We start from the raw sequence: 19753 nt of genomic DNA, 5'->3' as shown, positions 1-19753 counted from the left end.
ACCCTAGCTTCATGCAGCTTCTATTCTAGGGTCAGGTTTCCCGGTGATGAAAACCCAGGGAAGGGAGAGGACTTGATGAAGAGGACGCTCACCTTGACTCCTGTGTCCTGGGGCAGGGGACCCGGGTTGTTGTGGAGGACGAAAACTTCTTCGGTGATATGGGTGCCTGGGACGGTGGTGTTGGGGGGCTCTCTCCCCTTCCAGGCCCCAGGGATGAGTCCTTTAGTGGCTGGTCATAGCTCCACGCTGTGGGCTGCTGGTCAGGGGACAAGGACTGTTTCATGTGTCCGAAGGGCACCACCCCCATGTAGTTGGGGTTGATGATTTCCGTGATGCTGGAGCCACTGCACGGAGGGACCCTGGAGGGGAAAAACACCCAAAGTCACACCCAGGGCTCCCTTCCCTTCTCCAGGTCAGCACCCCATGAGGCCAGCATCCTCTGATGTCCCTCGGGGACCCCAGGTCCTCCGCGATTCCTTCACTCTTTGGACAGTGGATTCATTCATTCATTCATTCATTCATTCATTCATTCATTCCTACAGCAAAATAGTTATGGAGTGCTTAGTAAGTACCAGGCCCTGGGCCAGAAGGTAATATGGGTGTGAACAGAGCAGCCAGTCTCTGTTCTCATAAAATCCACGTCTGACAGGCAAGAAAACAAAAACACAGTGACTAAGAAACACGGTGTTCACGTAGTGCTGAAGTCTGAGGGAAACAAAGGAGGCGGAGACAGACTAGCTGGAGGGCTGGGATGAACTGGGCACAGGGTGAGCAGAGAAGACCTGTCTGAGGAGGCAGGTAAGGAAGGGAGGGGAGACGGGGTGGGAGGCCCTGGTAGGAGGGGCTTCGTGGTCCTGAAGGGCTGTGAGCAAGTGGGGAGAATGGATAAGAGGCTGGCGAGGTCAGGCTGCGTGGGGGGGGGGGGGGGGGAGGGATGTGGAGGGGGTGGTAAATGAACGGCCGGCTCCATCTGGAATGTGTCGGCTCGCACCACTGCGTGAGACATCAGAATGGGGACGGCCATGCAGGCATTTGGAACGATGGGCGGGAGGTCACAGAAGTCAAGGCCGGAACCTCGAATGTCAGGGGGAGTCAGCTCAACACTGTGGAGGGCTGAACACTGAACTGGCTGAGGTGACCCTGGGAGACACACACACCGTGCTGCCCCTCGGCGACAAGAGTGTCGTCCTTCCTTGTGAGAGAGTGCTCTTATGAAAACCAACTAGTAGAGAGCTGAGTATACGGGTTACGAGCAAGGCTCCCCAGCTCTCATCTGCTCAACCAGCCTCAGTCTATCTCTTCCCCATCCGTCAATGCCTATTTAAGAAGCATTAGTTCGGGGCGCCTGGGTGGCTCAGTCAGTTAAGCCTCCGACTTTGGCTCAGGTCATGATCTCATGGTTCCTGAGTTCGAGTCCCACGTCGGGATCTGTGCTGACAGCTTGGAGCCTGGAGCCTGTTTCAGATTCTGTGTCTCCCTCTCTCTGTGCCCCTCCCCCACACAGGCTGTCTCTCTCTCTCTCTCTCTCTCTCTCTCTCTCCCTCAAGAATAAATAAACATTAAAAATTAAAAAAAAGAAGAAGGAGAAGCGTTAGTTCTAATACTAGCGAAATGGAAAAAGAATTTGTTGACCCTCACTGATCCTGATTCTGGAACCAAACAGACATCTGAGAGTTAGGATACATTCATTGATGGGATAACATTGGAAGAAAAAGATCGAAAGGGAACATTATATGGCTCTGAGGGTCAGAAGTTGCAAGTGGGCGAGGGACTGGCTAGGAGAGGGGAGACCTGGTGCATGGGTGGGGCAGGTGCGAGGACAAGGGCCGGAGGGACAGTGGTCTGGGGGCCCGAAGGAGGGGACTAAGCCGGGCTCTGCAGCGGCGTCTGGGATTTCGCGTTGGCTAACCGGCATGGCTTCGCCCCCTCAGCAGGCAAGCGGGCACAAGGACCATGACGACGCTGTCTGGCTTGATGCTAGGACTCGGGACCCCAGCAGTGAGCTGAGGCGGCCCTGCCAGTGGGGACTCCTGTCCCCTGGTCACATAGACTTTAATGTCTGATTCCCAGTCCAGGCTCTGCCAAGAGCAACCTGTGTGCACTTTCCTCGGTGATTGTTTTCCCCTTAGCAACAGGATGGGTTTTTTGACCACAGAGCCGCTGCTGTCACGGGTCCCCAGGAGACGCGGGAACCATTCCCCACAGTCACCTCTGCAGTGGCTTCCCCCTGGACTGGGCATCTTGCTGCTAGGCCGGGAGTTCCCAAATCAGGGGCTCACCTACTTTGCCTCGATTTCTCTGGACTCTGACACACGCCAAGGGCTCGGCCAATGTCAGTGAAGTCCACTGCTCTCTGACACAGAAGCGTCTCCTAGGCCGCACACAGATAGGCATACCCACCTGCCCGGGGCTGACAGCCGGAAAACGCCTCTCCCTGGCCAGAGCTCTCATTCCCTCCCGGTCCCTGGTTTCTCTGTGCTCCACTCACCCTCCCCTGGGTCCTGGGTCTGCATAATCACATTAGTTGGTGGGGAAGCCCTGGCAACCCCCCCTGTTCTACCTGTTGGCGGCAGGTTCCCACTGCTTCATGGGGTCATGGCTGGTGAGGCTCTTCAGGGACTTGGGCCCGCTGGACTCATCTCGCTCAGTCTTCACAAAGTCTGCAGGGTGAGATACAGCAAACAGCACGTGAGGGCCAGAGCGCCCAGCATGGGCCAGGATGGTATAGAAGTTTCCATTGGCAGCCGACGTGGGACAGTCAACCGTGGCTGTCTGGGAGGTGGGCCAAGCAAGATTCTGAGGCCTCACATGAGTTCAGTGATCGAAGAAGGATGCGTGCCCCCGCCCCACGGGGAAAAGAGTCCACACCCAGAGTTGTCTTGTCATGTGACATGTCCAACTTATTGGTCTCACAAGGGGCAGGGAAACATTTCTTGGCAGATCCGAATGAAACAAACATTAACAAGGTGGCTCCGTAAGAGCATCCGAGACCAAAGCCGAGCTCGTCTAAAGGGGAACTGGGACGCCATCTTCCTTTCGGACTCTGGCTTGTGCTTGCACAGGAGGCAAGTCCCTCTCCCCCCAGCCTGTGGTTCTGCTGGAGAAAGGAGCTCCCACAGGGCAGAAGAGGGAGCCCCATCCACAGGAGATAGTACCCCTGGGGGCCCAGAGCCCTCCCAGAAGCAGGGAGTGCTGACCGTCTACACACGGTGAGTCCTGCTCTCATTATCCATGTGAGTGAGACTCAGGACCCCGTGGTGTTAATGAATTCCACCTTAGCACCCTGTGAAACTGTACTCTCACCCTGGGCTAGGCGCCTGCTAGATATATGACCTTCAGCCAAACACTGAACTTCTCTGCGCCTCAGTTTCCCCATCTACCACACAAGGACGACACCGGGCTGTCAGGGCTACTGCAAGGCATTAACGGGATGACATTCAGAAGACCATCGTTTCCCACATTATCCAGCATCAAGTTAAAGTCCAACTCATTTTAGGCATTGTTGTTAGAGTGCTTTTGAGTAGGAATTAAAGGCAAAAGGAAGGAAAAACCACCTGTTGTTTGTGTGGGAAGCAAGAAATGCTTGATTGACACATTTTGAGCAGCTCTGTATCCCTCAAATCATTTGTTATTTCAAGCAGAGAGGTTTTAATGTGATGGATACTACTGAGGACTCTACACGCTAGTTTCCAAGTTTAAAATTTTGGGGAAGGATTCGGAGAAAATTACAGATTTGAGTCTAGAAACGTCCTCGTGTTCCCGGCTATTAAGGTCTCTGGGCCGCGTTTCAATATTCCCCAGAGGAGCGGTGACAATTCTTATCTAGAGATGAGGCATCTACAATTCCCTAATGGGAATCAGCGGAGTCTCCTCTGGGGACAGACAGGAGAGGACTCCCCAAGGCTGGGACATCACGTGGGGTGAAGAAACACTGTCAATGAGCATTTGTTCCCAAGCATGGCTGCACAGTGTCCTTTCTGAGAGCCACGAGAAACATGTCCTCCTGACGGCCAGCAGAAAGAAGCAAGTGTCGTTTTGCAGGACACAAAGAGTTGAGGTCAAGCTGGAAGAGGTACTGGGGGACCCTGCCAAGGAACAGAGGAGAAGATGGGGCTGTTTTGGGCGGTGGGTGGGGCCTAGGTAGGGAAAAGCCAAGGAAATGTGCCAAGTACGAGGATGGGGCCGCTTTTTAGCGCACAGGGTGTGTGACAGCAATCTGGAAGGCCCAGAAGCCCTGGCCGGCACCATGAGGGCAGGGCGTAGCTACGTAGGTATGTATGTGTGAGCTGCAGCCTAGAAAGAACTATTCAGAATCAGGCAGGTTTATTGTATAATCTTGGTCTTTCTGGTGGAGGTGCTAACTGGGAGTGACAAGGCCTAAAAGACTAACAGGAGACAAGAGCAGCAGAGCATCTGGAAAATTCACGAGCTTCCCATCCTTACAGATGGAAGGTGACTGGGGTCAGGGAACGAAGACGTGCGGCCGTGGGATGTTGCGGTTCTGTAGGGACATTCTGGAGTCAGTTAAGAATCGGGCCAGATGGTCTCTGACATCCCTTGTGATGCTGGATTTCTGTTCTGAGGCCACAGCAGAGAGAACACGCAATGGCTGAGGGGAGAGAAATGTCTTTCCTGTCCCTAAGCCAGCAGCACTGAAGAGTGAGCAGGGGAGGGCTCGTGCCCACTCACCATAGAGCTTTTCCCTTGTCTTGCCCTGGGACGTCTGCAGCTTAATCTCCCCCCGGAAGTGGCCTGTCATCTCTCCGTGGTGGGTGAGAGGCGTGTAGATGGGGAGCAGAGTTTCCGTGGCCTCTAACCGTAAAGCGATGCAGCCTTCGCCTGGGCAGGTGGGGAGAACAACAGTCATGTCAAGAGGCATTTCACGGGACAAACACCACGCATTCAGCCTGGAGATTAACTCCACCGTCCAAAGATGATCCTTCGAAACAATGTCCAAGGTGGGGATTATCGAATAAAGCTTTTAGAACAACGCCTCAGCAATTTGGGAAAAACATTTCAAACCTTATAGTGGAATGAACTCCACGTGGATTAGTTGATGTAAAAAAAAAAAAAAAAAAGAATTAAATCCTAGAAAATCCAGCAGACAAGCAGACTTAACCACTAATCTGATTGCGGGAGCGAATGATAACTTCCTAGGGCTTGAGGCAATGTAAGAAATGACAAAACAGACCGACAGGTAAGAAGATATAAAAGCTTAAAACTTCTGTGCAGAGACAGAAAGGAAAATGTGAAAGACACCGATGGCTTCGTGAACCCCACAAGGAACTCCTCAAAATCAAATCCCAGCAGGTAACTGGGCATATAACCCAACCAGGTATTTCACACAAAAAGAATTGTAACTGGTTAATTTCAATAAATGGAAACTAGTTCAGTCTTCCCTGCCATCAAAAATGCAAATTAAGACAGCCCTAAGGGACTCTCTTACAGACAGGAAATTAGTACAAGATGGAAGGAAGCAAAAGAATCCCCAGAACCAGCAAGGATCTGGGGAAACCCGTACCCTTGGACATGGCGAGGTCAACACGGCAAGACTTTTTTTTACAGCAATCAGTTTGATAACGAGTGTCAAGAATCACCAACGTATTTGTGCCCTTTGACCCGGCACACGTGGGAACTTATCCTAAAGAGAGGATTCGAAAGAATAAAAATGTAGCTGAAGGAGGATCAAAAATGCTCACAAAGACATCCGTCTCAGCATTATTGAGAACACGGCCAGGAATAACCAACAGCAAACCCATGGGATATCATTAAGCCATTAAATGCAGCCATCGTGAAGGCCGTACAGGAGGATGATCACGAAAACGTGTATCATCTGACATGTCTATCACTGGGGGAGAAAGAAAATTAAAAATGGCACCTCTGTGGTGGTTGTAAATATAGAAATCTATGTATGCCTATGTATGAGGATAGAAGTATGAGACCAAAATAAACATGGTTCCCGTTGTGGGGAATGAGACTGTGGGCTGGCTTTTTTTTCCCGTTATTATTACGATATGCTGTTTGTGTGAATACCAAGAGGCAGAAACAAAGGAAGAAGACAGTATTTGAACAAGAAAACGGAACCATCCTTCCTGTGCTCCTGTGTGCTACCACCAAAACTTCAAACATTCTGACTCCACAAGGATCCGTTCTCTTTGCCCCGACATGATGGATAGGGGATCCCCCATCCAGGGCCGGTACAATCCTCAGGCTCTGGCCACCCCTGCCTGGCTCTGGGACCCTCTGTCCAGTGCTGTGCTAGGAGGGGGTGAAGGGCCAGGATTCCGGAGCTGGGTTGCCGGGGTTCAAGTCCAAGGTCACACGGTAGCCTGTCAAAGTCACTCAGTGGCCAAGGACAAGTAACCTTGGACAGGTCACTTCATTTCCTCACCTCTGCAGCTAAGGTAGCCATTGTACCTACGTTCCAGGGCTTTTGGCGAGCCTGGACAGTAGGCCACCAACACATAGACACCCTTGTGTCTTCGGCCTCTTTGTTTCCTGACTGCGCCTGATTAGCATTTGAACACCGTCAAATTCCTTCCATTGAAAACTGAACACCCTCCTGGGACCAGGATTCATTTTTGTCTGCCTCTTGCAAGGAGCTGCTTGATCTGGCTCCTGCCTCCAGCCTCGCTCTGGCCACCTGCCCCTCTTATCCCTGTGTTCTAACCACAATGAGTGTATGGAGTTCGAACCTGACATTGGGCTGGAGCCACGCACTGGCTGAAGAAAATGTCACAGAAGATGACGTCGCTCTAGTTGGTGTCTGCCCAGTATGGGCACTGACCAACGCCAGACAGACATGGGCTCAAATTTGGGCTCAGCCAGTTTCTACCTGTGACTTAGGCAAGTCCCTTAAGCTCTCTGAGCCTCAAGTTTACTCACCTACTGATTGACAGAATAGTACGTGCTTTATAAGGTCTTGTCAGGATTAAATGATGCCTGCAAAGCACCTGCCACAGACTCTTGACGCAGGAAAGACTCCATAAACGAGAGGAGCTGTGGCTACTGGTTATTCCTCCCAGAAGCCCAACAAGGCAGGAAGGGTGAGTTACCAGTAACTGTCCCTCCGGCAGCCCTGGGAGGAGGAGAGGGGGGACAGGAGAGCAGGATGGGGAGCGGGAGGTGGGCTTTCTGGAACGGAGATGCCAGTGCCTCCCTTACATGAGAGGCCACCGGCTAACAGCAGGTGCAGCAACCTTTCCAGGGACCCTTACCATACGATTCGTCGCTGTCAGAGGACTTAATGCTAATCAGGATGTGCTGGTCCAGCAGGTACTCGGGGTCAGAGATAATGGGCTTCAGCTGCACAGAGAAGGGGACAGGGTTAGAGCTGACTCCCAGGGGACATGATCATCGTGGTGGGAGTGACAGTAGAGCGCAGGGAGCTTCTGTCAGGGTGCCCTGGTGGGATTATAGAGGGTACAGAGAGGGTGCCGTCAGGTGACAGGGATGGGTGGAGGGTCAGGGGGCCCCTTAGGTGCTGTGGGGGCAGCGGGTGAAGCTGGAGAGTGAGGAGGGGGCTGGGAGCCAACTAGATAAAGAGGGGGAATGCCAGGACCAGACAGGCATTCCAGAAAGTTCCATCAGGCTTCAGGATGCCTCAGCAAGGAGGCGGGTGGGATGGAGACCCTGAGGGAGGCGGCAGTGAGGTGGAGAGGAGGGACAGAGGCAGGAGGAAGAGGTCTTGGTAGCGGTGAGGATGTAGGGCCAGGGTACCCTGGAGTCCCCTGAACCAGACGGGGGTACATGTGTTATATGGACGGGGACGCTGGCATCTTTCACAACTTGACCGAAGGAGGAGATGGGCCATTTGGTTGCCGCGTGGGGCAGCCGGGAGGGGAGGAACGGAAGGGTCGGGTGGGTGGCTGAGGCAGGATGTCACCTTGGAGACCTAAGCCACAGGGATTCAGGTACCTGAAAACAGCCCCAGTATGAGGACTTTTGACAGCTATGCCCTTGTGGAGGACCCCGATCAGAAGTGCTCCCCAATTAGGAGACTCTGTGATGTGGCCCAAGAACGGGTTCCAATCAACAGCCCCCCAAAACTGCCCATGTCCCACCCAAGCCTTAGGAGAGGATGGGTCCCTCCGCCTGTTTAAGGCCATCTTGTAAAGCTCACCTTGGGCGTCACCTCTGAGGGAACCTTCCAGGAGAGCCCCTGGGACTCTTGCCGCATACAACAGATCTGCCTGGCCTGAACTCCCCTCTGCATACCCTTTCCTCATTATGTGACAGAAAACCCCACAAGGTCCTACTCCGCCGCGCACCCAGCGTGAACACCCAGACGTGGCCACCGTCAACTCAACGTCACCAAAGCTTTTCTGGGTCCCAGGTAGAACACCAATTTTTTTTTTTCTATAAGAAAGAGGAACGTGTTGCCAGTACGGTCGGTCTATGTGTTTTCAATCCCACCCTCTGCTATCACGGGGCCATGGACACGTCAAGCTCTTTCCGAACCGGGCGTTCAGGTAGGAGCAATGAACTCCTCTCTGCCCCTTCACTTGATCCCCCAAGCTGGGCTGAGCAGGTGAAAGGCCACTGCAGGAGGATCAGGACCTCGGGGCCTGGGGCCTGTCATTGCAGCGGTGTGGCTGTGAACCAGCCTCTCTGGGATCTGCCTCAGTTTCCTTCTTTGTAAAGTCACATGGTCAGACAAATCCATCTCTGGATCTCTTCCGTGATCCATTAAGGAATGCTGGGGCCACAGGGGCTGGCGAATGCCAAGTTCTCCCCGGCTACATCGTGTTCTTGACTTACCTTTGGAAGGGTCTCGCCAAACTTCACCACCAACTCCCCCTCGCTTCCTTCTTCATTTTCTCCCTCCTGACTCTTGACAAAACCTGACAGAGGACAAGAAGGCTGGTTTTCAAAGAACAAACAAGAGCCAGACAGAGAAGACTCCTAGGGTCGCCCCACCCAGACCGAGGAAGATATTCTCCCTCTTTCTTTTTTTAAAAAAAAATTTTTTTTAACGTTTATTTATTTTTGAGACAGAGAGAGACAGAGCATGAACCGGGGAGGAGCAGAGAGAGAGGGAGACACAGAATCGGAAGCAGGCTCCAGGCTCTGAGCCGTCAGCCCAGAGCCCGACGCGGGGCTCGAACTCACGGACCGTGAGATCGTGACCTGAGCTGAAGTCAGACGCTTAACCGACTGAGCCACCCAGGTGCCCCATATTCTCCCTCTTTCATCTGTAGGGGCCATAGCACTGCTTCAGAGTCAGGCTTGTGGGGGATTCTGTTTTGAGGCAGGGGATGGTCATTTGCCAACACGGTTGGATTATTTTTAGGAAAAACTCAGAGACTTCCCTCCTTTTCAGCTCCTTTTTTTGCAACAAACCAGGCAACAAAGAAATCATCACATCACAGGCAAGGAGATTAGGAAACATGACAGCTTGTCCCACGCCACTCAAGATAGCAGCCTTTCGAAATGCTAATTTAAGCTTCCTAATATGCTGTTTCCATAGAAATGTATGCAAATGTCTCGATAGTTTATTAAAAACACCCGCACAAAAATCCTCATCATTTTTGGAGGTGCCTTGCCCCTGCTTGGTGACTCGGGACCTGGAAACTTCGCGGAGAAGGCAGGTCTGTCAGCAAGACTGAGCCCGGGCTGAGTGGGAGAAGGAAGGGAGGGGAGTGGGGCAACTCCTCTTCTGGATTTCTGGAAGCAGCCGTCATCCTGTCCCAAAATGCCTCCTTCGATGGAGTTGATTCTGCCCCCCTCCCCCCACTCCAGACCGTCTCGGCGAGGGGAGCTAGAAACCACACAGAGCTTGCCTCAAAACAGCTTTAGACAATATGCCTAGAAATGTCACCCGGAAATGGTGTTTGCTAAACACAGTTTGCGCTAACTGCTGCTGGCTGGGAGCAGGCCGTCCGTCTCTCGCTTGCTTGTGGATGCTCCAGAACACCTGAGAAAGATGCCCGTCGTGTACAAAGGAGCAGAGGACTCCGGAAGGAAGGACAGGTGGCTACCAGCGGCTGGTCAGGCCCGGCACTGGCCTCCACGAGCTCTGGACCTCTACCCAGGACCCTCGGGTTGAGTCAGAGCCCCAGCTTGGGGAGGGGAGGGACCCTCGGGGGCTACACTCGAGGGGCAAGGAGAGGAGCCAGCGGCCTGGTCACCTCCAAGGGCTGACGACGGGTCAGTGTTTCAGTGACTGTCCCTGCCTCTGAGGCCACAACGGCAGGATCACAGGCCGCCGGGGGGTGCCCCCACAGTAACCACAGACTCCAACGCTCCCCCTGCAGACCCCCGTGAGGCCCATCTGTGAATCCTTCCCAGAGAGAAGAGTGGCGAGGCGCCACCAATGAAAAGGCACCTAAGAAAAAGAGTCCTGCCTGCACGGCCAACAGGTAGCAGCTCGGCACCCACTTACTCTCTAAGCAGCTTGAGTGGAACTCCAGGTAGAACTTGGTCTGGGACTTGGTCTTCAGCGTGGCAAAGCACCTGAGAAACTCGATCTGCCCTTGGCTGTCGACGGTCCCGGGGCCTGGAACAGGTGACAAAGAGATGTGGCTCCACAATGTGCCCAGAGAAGGTGAGGTCCAGGTGAAGGAGAGGTTTCCCTGAATCCCACCACATGCGCTGAGCAACGGCAACGGTGGGAACACCCTCTCTGATGTGCGGAGAGCAGGGTGGGAAGAGCAAAGACTTCAAGGAGCCAAGAGCCCGACGCCCTTAGCCTCAGTGCCTCAGTCTCCCCATTTGTTCTGGCAAAGAGAGCTTGTATAAAGGCTCTGGTCGATACCCAAATCTGTGTCGTTTCTCGGTCCGGGTAGCAAGGGCTACCTGCTCTTTCTGCCTCTGGCTGACCTCCCTCCACTCCTTCTTTACCCTCATCCACAGTTGGCTCCTCCTGGCACTCACGGAGGGGATTGTGTTTGCAAGTGTCCTCAGGCTGGCTTTGAACAAGTTCCATCCTTCCGTGTAAATTCTGAGCCACCCGAGAGCAAGGACAGACATCCCGGTCCACTGTCCCGCCCGTGCGCCCTTCTTTCCTTTCTATTCCTTTTCCCCCAGCTTTATTGAGGAATAACTGGCAAATGTGATTGTGCATATTCAAAGGGTACAGCGTGATGCTTTGATACACATATACGCTGTGAAATGCTTACCAAGATCAAGACAATTCACACATCCGTCACCCACATAATTAACTGGTGTGTGTGTGTGTGTGTGTGTGTTGAGAATGCTTCAGATCTACTCCCAGCAAATCTCCAGTTTACAATACTGTATTATTACCTGTAGTCATCATGCTATTAGCTCCCCAGAATTTACTCATCTTGTAACTGAAAGTCTGGACCTTTTGACCTCCATCTCCCCATTTCCCGCTCCCTTCAGCCCCTGGCAACCACCCTCCTACTGTTTCTATGAAACTGGCGGTTTCTTCCAAGATCCCGCGTGGAGGTGATAGCATACGCCTATGGTACTTTTTCTCTCTGGCTTATTTCACTCAGCTTTCTTTTATGTTCTTAAATCCCACAGCATCTAGACCAGGCTCTGCTTAGGAAGAGTCAACCTATGCTCAATCCAGGTCATGGGCATTTGTGTCTTCTGTGTACTGGGTGCCAGTGGAGGGAAGGCAAGCCTGATACCGATGATGTGATGAGGGTCCTCACCGAGGGTGTGATGGCGTCAGCCACCCCATCAAAGCTGCAGGAACTCAGAGAGATGGGAGATGGGTGAGAGGCCTGGGAGAGATGGAAGGTTCTGGAAAGACAGTGCTCAGAGCTAGCATGGAGACAGGGTGGTGGATTAAGGCTGTGTGGAGAGGGGAGGGCACACTGCTAGAATAGATGTTAGACCCAACAGCATGGAGACGAGTGTCCCAGAAAGACAGTACTCCAGTCGCGCCCACATCCTTCATGGCACGGACACACAGTAATACAGGCTTTTCCTACCTGCGTTGAACCCCCCACTCAACCTTCCTAAATTAGCCCGGACTGTCTGCTGACCACAGAAGAGGGGTGGGGGAGGGTTACAGAGGAGGTGACAACATGGCTCCCCAGTCACCCAGCCCCAGGCTGGATGCACCACAGAGAACACCAGACCCGTGCTGGGATGACGGTGGCCTGGTGAGCCGGGCTGAGCTAGATTACGTGAAAATTTACCTGCAGATCTAAGTATTATTTACTCTAGCATTTCCCAAACTCAGTCACCACATCCCATCCTTACAATGTTCACTGTCTCCGCCCACCGTGCACCCACGTGAATGCTGACTTAATATTTTCTTTAAATAGACTCACTGTTTAAACTTAGGCAAACATGTTTAAGTAAGAAAGGACACCACGAGACTGAATGAAAAACCAGCGTGGCTTGCCTTTACACAGAAGAGACAGACGCAAAACATGTCAAAATAAACGCATTACTCTCGAATGTTCATCCGTGGCCCACCCGGAATGGCCTTTGGTGGTGGACATGCCACACCTTGGAAAAACATTCACTTCCTCAACTTTTTAAATTTTGTTTTAAAAAACATTTTAAGTTTATTTATTTATCTGAGGGAGAGAAAGTAAGCAGGGGAGGGGCAGGGAGAGAGAAAATCCCAAGCAGGCTCCAGGCTGTCGGCACAGAGCCCGATGGGGGCCCAAACCCACGAACCGTGGGATCATGACCTGAGCCGAAACCAAGAGACAGACTTGGCGGCTTAACTGAATGAGCCACCCAGGTGCCCCTCGTTTACTCAGTTTTAAGGACTGGATTCAAACCGAGGCTCAGAAAGCTGACGTATCTGCCAAAGAGAACAAGCAAATGCTCCGCACTGAAACCATGATACGGCCTGACGTGGACTGTGGACTCGTCTGGAAGGATGAGCCCCCATCTACCACGGACAACAGACTGCTGCAATCAGAAGATGAGCGCCCGAAGCCTCTTGTCATCGCGGACGACAGAGGGACGGACACCATCCACCACTTACCGTTCTTGGAGACAAACTGGGAGGTGACTCCTGCCTCAAATGTGGCAAAAACAGGGCTGTGGTCACTTGTCATGATGTCGCTGGTGCTGCCTGCAGGGGAGGGAAGGAATTTCTGAGCAGGGAAGGAGAATTCCTTTCTGGTCAAACCAAGGAGGTCAAACCCATGGTAGAAATCAACTTGTACTTATGGAAGCCTCCAGAAATTTCATGATTTTATACCTGTTAGTCCACTGGCCTTCCACAACCACGCTCAAAAGTCTCAGTGGAAGTGGGTGACACTCTCTCCTCCGTGGCAAAAATATGCCTGTGCTAGTTTTTCCTCGAGACACACGAGTTTTTAAATAGATCGTGGAGCGTTCAGACTTTTCTGGTCTCAGCACTTTGTTGCACCGATGAGCTCACGGCCCAGTGTGGGATGGGGATTCAGGTCACCGAGCTCATCGGCAACTGACTTGGTGCCTTCCCCCATCGCACAATGCCTCGTAGGATTGGGAGACAGTGGAACGTGCAGTGTAGACAGAGCGTAGACAACTCTTTTAAGCAACATGGCGCTTGGAGGGAATGCAGTGAGGCATGTTTGGAGGGCGTAAGGGAAAGAACACAGCTCTAGAAATACCGAGTTCTAAGTGCTTATAATAGAGCCACGTGGAGCTGTCCAGCTGGGTACTCAAGGCTGGAGATTTATCTTTAGGTTTGGAGTCACGATGTGAGGTGGAAGCAGAAGCCATGAGGACGTTTGGGCTCCGCAGGGGAGGCGTGCAGGAGGCCCAAGCTACACCGGCCAGTAATGGGCAAAGAGAAATAGCACAGGAGACCAAGAAGGCAGGAAGGCGATTTACATCCTTTCCTATAAAGTGTTTATAAATCAGCAAGACAAAGGGAAACACCTCACCCTTCAACCAACCAAAGGACACGGGCAGAAAATTCCGAAAGAAATATGGATGGCTACCAAACATGGAAAATCATGCTCACTTGCTAACAACCATCAGAAAGACAGTTGAAACAACGAGACAGAATGAAAGAAGAGAACAAGGAGGAAGGCGGGGGTACTGGTCTGGGGAAGGAAGAAGGGATGGAGGAGAGGGGCCAGGAGAGGGGGAGGACACCCCTTCTCTGAGACAGAAGGGAAAAGGTAGGAAGGGCGCCAGCCTAAGTCACATTTGGATGTAGACAGGAAGAAGTCAGGGAGGGTCCAGTGCTGTGTGAAGCAGGGAGGCGGGGGAATCAGGACGAGCGTGGGGTGTTCTAGCGACAAGTTAGAGGGTAGACCAGCATTTTTAATATTTACATACGTATCAAGCAGAACAACACTAGCAGTATGATGCCTGTGCCCCGAAAACTGGGAGGGCGATGGTTACCTGGGTGGCCTCTCTGTAACCACATACTGTATGCCCCCCTCCCACAGTGAGTCTGGGCTTGGCTTTGTGGCTTCTTTTGGCCAGCAGGACATTAGGAAATGTGAGACAAGCAGAGACTCGAAAAGTTCTTCCACATCTGGGACCCCCGGGACCAGGAAGAAGCCTGGACTAGCCTGTTGGGTGATGAACACAGCCGAGTTACCACCATCGCCCCTGTTGACAGCTAGCTAACCGGCCAACCAACCCCCAGTTTGGGTGGGCTCCTGGCCTGAGTGCGCCCGCCCAACACCAAAGAGAGCAGGGATGAACAGTCCCAAGTCCAGCCCAGAGAACTGTAAGCTGTCAAGTTTTAGGGTAGTTTGTTACGCAGCAGATTAACTGATACATCTTATTTATGTTAATCACCATAAGACTCAAGCTCCCAGCTGACCCCCATTTCCTGAGCTCTGGACATTCATTCCCTTCTCTTTCCTAATTTCTTGCTCACCCCCAAATCATTAAACTCTTCCTCCGCACCCTCCGGCATTCAGTGAAATATCATTAGCAAAATTCCCTACGTCTTCAACTTTCCCATCACATTCTATACCTGGTCCTTCCTCGGAAAATACCACAGCGTCTCAACTAAGGGCTGTTTGTCTGCTTTGTCCCCCATATGTGGGTCCGGAAAGTGGGAAGGTGTGTCCCCTTTGCTCCTCAATGCCACTTCCAGACCAATCTCCCTCCGTTTTCCTAAAAATCTCCACTATGGAGTTTTTTGGACGCCAAGCTTAAAGAGCTTCAAAGAGCAGTAATGCTACAAGCCAGCACTTTCTCCTGAATCGCCGCAGAGACCTGCTGAATAAGGCAGATGGTGGCATCTTCCTAGAGACAAGGATTGGCAGGACTCATGGAGTTGCAGGATGTGGAAAAGAGGCACCACTGAGAAATGGGATGATTGCCAATGGGTGGGAGAGGAGTCATCATTGGTCTTGAGCGCGGAATAATTCTTTGGCTGTGGCTATGGGGGTGGGATGCTTTTCTGCACACCTAAAGGTGTGAAGTTTGTCTAGTGAAGTCATTTCTGGGAGACAGAGCTCAGGTGCTAGGGGACTGTGGGGTGCATTCCTTCCCAGGGTAGTCGCTTTGCTCCCCTCTGGGCATCAGGAGGCATGGACCAAAAAAAAAAAAAAAAAAAAAAAGGAATGGAAATCAATTCAACCTGTTGGGACCGGACTTAAACATGGGTGTTTGCTGGTCCCCAGAGAGAGGAGGGAGCCACAAAGGTGGCCACTGGGCAGCAGCAAGAACCTCCCTTTGGTGGGTGGGGTAGGGGTGAGGTCATGAACAGTCCACCAGGGGTCTCAGGCCAGTGACTTGGGATGGGAACAAGGATGGCCCTCCTTTGGATGTCACTGCCTGAAAATCTGCAATGTTTCAAAAATAATATCATAATGGTCAGTGAGTAAAGTGTTCAAGGTAGTTCTGCTGTGAATTTTTAAAATTTATTTTGTATTTATTCTGAGAGAGAATGTGAGTGGGAGAGGGGCAGAGAGTGAGAGAGAGGGAGACACAGAAGCCGAAGCAGGCTCCAAGCTCTGAGCTGTCAGCACAAAGCCCGGCATGGGGCTCGAATTCACGAAACCGTGAGATCATGACCTGAGCCGAAACCAAGAGTCAGACGCTTAACTGACAGAGCCACCCAGACGCCCCTGCTCTGAATTTCTAAGTACACAGTGCAGAAGAGTTCCAAATAATGGGAATTAAGAGGTAGCTTTTAAGAATGAGCACTCAAGCAATTAAGAATTCCTTCAGTATATCTTAAACGTGTAGAGTCAATAATTATTGAATTGTTTTGCTAACTTTTTCATATTTATTTTAATATTGCATATTATAACTTTCTCATCAATTTAACTCAATTTATCTTTAAATCTCCATAAATACATACGCATATACCCATGGTATATGTTAGGTTGAACCATATGAATTTCCAATAGTTGACTATTTCTGACCTACAAAAATACCACTTTTATGTGGTTCAAACCTAACGCGTTTTCAGAACAAGTCTGGATTTCTTTAAAAAAAATTTTTTTTTTTAACGTTTATTTATTTTTGAGACAGAGAGAGACAGAGCATGAACGGGGGAGGGGCAGAGAGAGAGGGAGACACAGAATCTGAAACAGGTTCCAGGCTCTGAGCCGTCAGCACAGAGCCCGACGCGGGGCTCGAACTCACGGACCGTGAGATCATGACCTGAGCCGAAGTCGGCCGCTTAACCGACTGAGCCACCCAGGCGCCCCAAGTCTGGATTTCTTTTAAGAGGGGCTCCTTAATTCTGGTGTTTCCCAAATCAGAAGACACTTGTCATGCTGCAGCCTGAGACACGAGAGGATACGTCAGCTCCTTCGGGTCACCTGACCAGGGCTGCAGGGACTTCTCCCATTTCAGAGAGAGACGGACTGCAGCCCGTTAGTTTCAGGGAGCCGAAGCTCCCAGCTTGTCACTCACCGTAGGACTGACAGACCACATGCACCAGCGGGTAAGACTTCCAGAGGACTCGGTCACACCAGGAAGGCAGGTTGTATTTCATCTGTAAATCACAGTCACGAGTTTTGTGAGATGCCTGCTAGTTTATTTAATAGGTAAGTCAGTAAAAGAAAAGATTAACACGTGGCCTCTGTAATCCTTGAACTCATGTGCTGTTGGAGCTTTATAGATTTTCCCCATGGGTGGCCTTCAAGCCTTTTCATTTGCCTTAAGTCCTGAGTCCACTGCTGCCCCCACACTGTCAGACGCCTTGGATTCCTGCTTTGGAAGATCGACTCACTTGGCCATGTGCTCATACCTATCCTCCGCATTATTTCAGAATTTTCTGTTTTTATCTTCTCTTTTTTTTCTGACTCAGATGAACCCCACACATGGGTACTTTCAACCCATGTTGAAAGTCTCGGCTTATCTTCTCCAGCTCCTTACTTTAATAACACACTCCAGCCACCCCTCCCATTCACACAGCCATCCACCTATCTACTGACCCAGCCAGCCAAGCATCTACTTATCCATCCATCCATCCATCCATCCATCCATCCATCCATCCATCCATCCATCCTTTCACACAGCCATCCACCTCTCTACTTATCCCGTCAGTCAGCCACCTACTTATTCACCCAACTACCTGCCCATCCACCCACCTACCTACTCATTCACATATCCAGCCACCCATCTGCATATCCATGTAACCATCCAATCAGTCAAACAAAATGTATTAAGACAAGCCCTCTCCCAGGCTACACTGGCAAGCGAGATGCTCACTGGGTGTGATAGACAAGGCACATTGGCAATATCCTTTATCCCTTTAAGTTCTAGCCCTTTCTGCTCTGCCTATATATATACATTTTTTTATGTTTATTTATTATTGAGAGACAGACACAGAGCGTGAGTGAGCAGGGGAGGGTTAGAGAGAGGTGGGAGACACAGAATCCGAAGCAGGCTCCAGGCTCTGAGCTGTCAGCACAGAGCCCCACGCGGGGCTCGAACCCACAAACCGCGAGCTCATGACCTGAGCCGAAGTCGGTCGCCCAACCGACTGAGCCACCCAGGTGCCCCTCTGCTCTGCCTATAAATGTAAAGGTACTCATCATAAAAGAGCCTACCCTTGCCATCTCTTTCAATTACTTTCCTCTTTTTATCAATTTTCTTTCAAGAGGGTTCTATTCTCATTGCCTCTACTTTTGGACCACCCATTTAGTTTTTTAAACTTGAGGTACAACTTACACACGGTAAAGGGTACTAACCTCAAGTATACAGCTTGAGGAATTTTTATATTTGTACACACCCATTTACCCACAACCCAGATCAAGATCTAGAAAATCTCCATCATCTCAAAAGGTTCCCTCACGTGCCTCTGTGTCCATACCACCTCCTTGTAGAGGTGAACGTTATGGTGACTAATGCCTCTGATTAATTTTGCTTAAGCTTGAACTTATAAATGGATTCACTCGTATGTATCATTTGATGTCTGGCTTCTTTCACCTATATTGTTGTCTGTAGAAGTTTATTTGCTGCACTGCTGTGGTTGTATTCCATTGTATGTATATACTGCATTTACCTACTCTACTATTGACAGAAATAGGGCTGTCCCCAGTTTTTGGACATTGTGAACAAAGCTGCAATAAACATTCCTGTATCTTCCTCTTGACAAACAAATGTACTATTCCAAAGTGGGAATTACCAGATCACAGGGTAGATTAGTTTCCTAGATGCTGCCACACTGTTCCTCTTAGCATTACAGTCCTCAGCACTGGCTGCCTCAAGAATGACTAGCGGAACTTTACAAAGATACAGAAGGCGGGGCCTGCCCCAGGGCTCTTGCATCAGAGCCTCTGGGGATGAGGCCCAGAGAGCTGCATTTCTGGAAAGCGTCACCAGAGTCCTCTGCACCCACTTGGTGAAAAGCGACCCTCATCCTCCTGAAGTCTGGATTTCACCTCCAAGACTCTGCAAACTGTTTTTCAAGTCCAGTAAACCTTCTGGGCCACAAAGCCAGCTCCTCGGGCATGGTTCACGTGCAGGGCACATGCTCTCCCAGACTCACACTCCACACTAGCCACCACCGATCCTTGACAGTCTCTCACCCCCGGCTTCTGTGGTGCTGAGATGCCTGGCTGGTCCTCTGGCCACCTACGTGAGCACTCATGTCCCATCTCCTTCCTTGTGTCTGCTTCCTCCTCTCGCCTTCGCACATGGATGGCCCCCAAACCTGCCCATGGCTATTCTCTTTGCATCCTTCACTTACTCGCCGACAACTCACCCACCCCCACGGCTGTGCCCATGTTCTCTGCGGGCACAACCCCCCAATCTATGACCCAGTCCTTGTGTCTCCAGCGTCATCTACTATTCTCAACTGTCTTCTAGAGGTTTCCTCTGAGATCGTCGGCTAATATCACACACTAAGTCTGAAGACAAGCTCTATTTACCCCTCCGAGCCTGCTCCGCCTTCTGATTTTCATTTCTATCAATGGCAATCAGATCTGCCAACACGTCCTTTCTTTCCTCTTGCTTTTCATGGTCTGTTCCCGATTCTGACTCAGGCCCCGGTTGCTCAGCTGGAAGGACCATACGGCCTCCTCGCCGGTTCCCTGTATCCTCATCCTCTACACAGAGGCAGACCGGCCTGTGCTGTAGATCGCTGCCATGCTGCCAGCCCCCGGCAGAACTTTCAGTGGCTTCCTGATGCCCGTCAAACAGATTAAAGCCTTAACTTGGCATCTAGGACCTCCCTCACCCCAGCTACACCCCCGTCTCTTTCTCCGCATGCTCGAGTCAACCTGGACACAGCCTCACTGCCCCCCCACGTCCCCATGGACCTGCCCTGACAGTGCTAGGGGGCTGCAGGTGCACAGCAGGTGCCTTGCCCTGGGGGTCTCGGCCTCATTCCTGGTAGCGGACTTGGATCTCCTCTCGTCCTCCGTCTAGTTTCCTCCATTGGCTCCTACTTTGT

General features: G+C 51.4%; 1 protein-coding gene across 1 annotated transcript in view; it reads right to left on the bottom strand.

The window, feature by feature from the left end:
• The window catches only part of INPP5D (inositol polyphosphate-5-phosphatase D), a 121725-nt gene that overhangs the window by 6901 nt on the left and 95071 nt on the right, over positions 1-19753 (bottom strand). Inside the window, 8 exon segments of the mRNA XM_042995668.1 lie at positions 93-359; positions 2561-2660; positions 4690-4839; positions 7218-7305; positions 8761-8843; positions 10385-10498; positions 12923-13012; positions 16765-16846. Of these exon segments, the coding sequence (XP_042851602.1) occupies positions 93-359; positions 2561-2660; positions 4690-4839; positions 7218-7305; positions 8761-8843; positions 10385-10498; positions 12923-13012; positions 16765-16846 (974 nt within the window).

This window comes from Panthera tigris, chromosome C1 (genome assembly GCF_018350195.1).
Source record: "Panthera tigris isolate Pti1 chromosome C1, P.tigris_Pti1_mat1.1, whole genome shotgun sequence".
Classification (NCBI taxonomy): Eukaryota; Metazoa; Chordata; class Mammalia; order Carnivora; family Felidae; genus Panthera; species Panthera tigris.
Note: the sequence above shows the minus strand (reverse complement) of the source record. Positions and strands in the feature narration are given on the sequence as shown.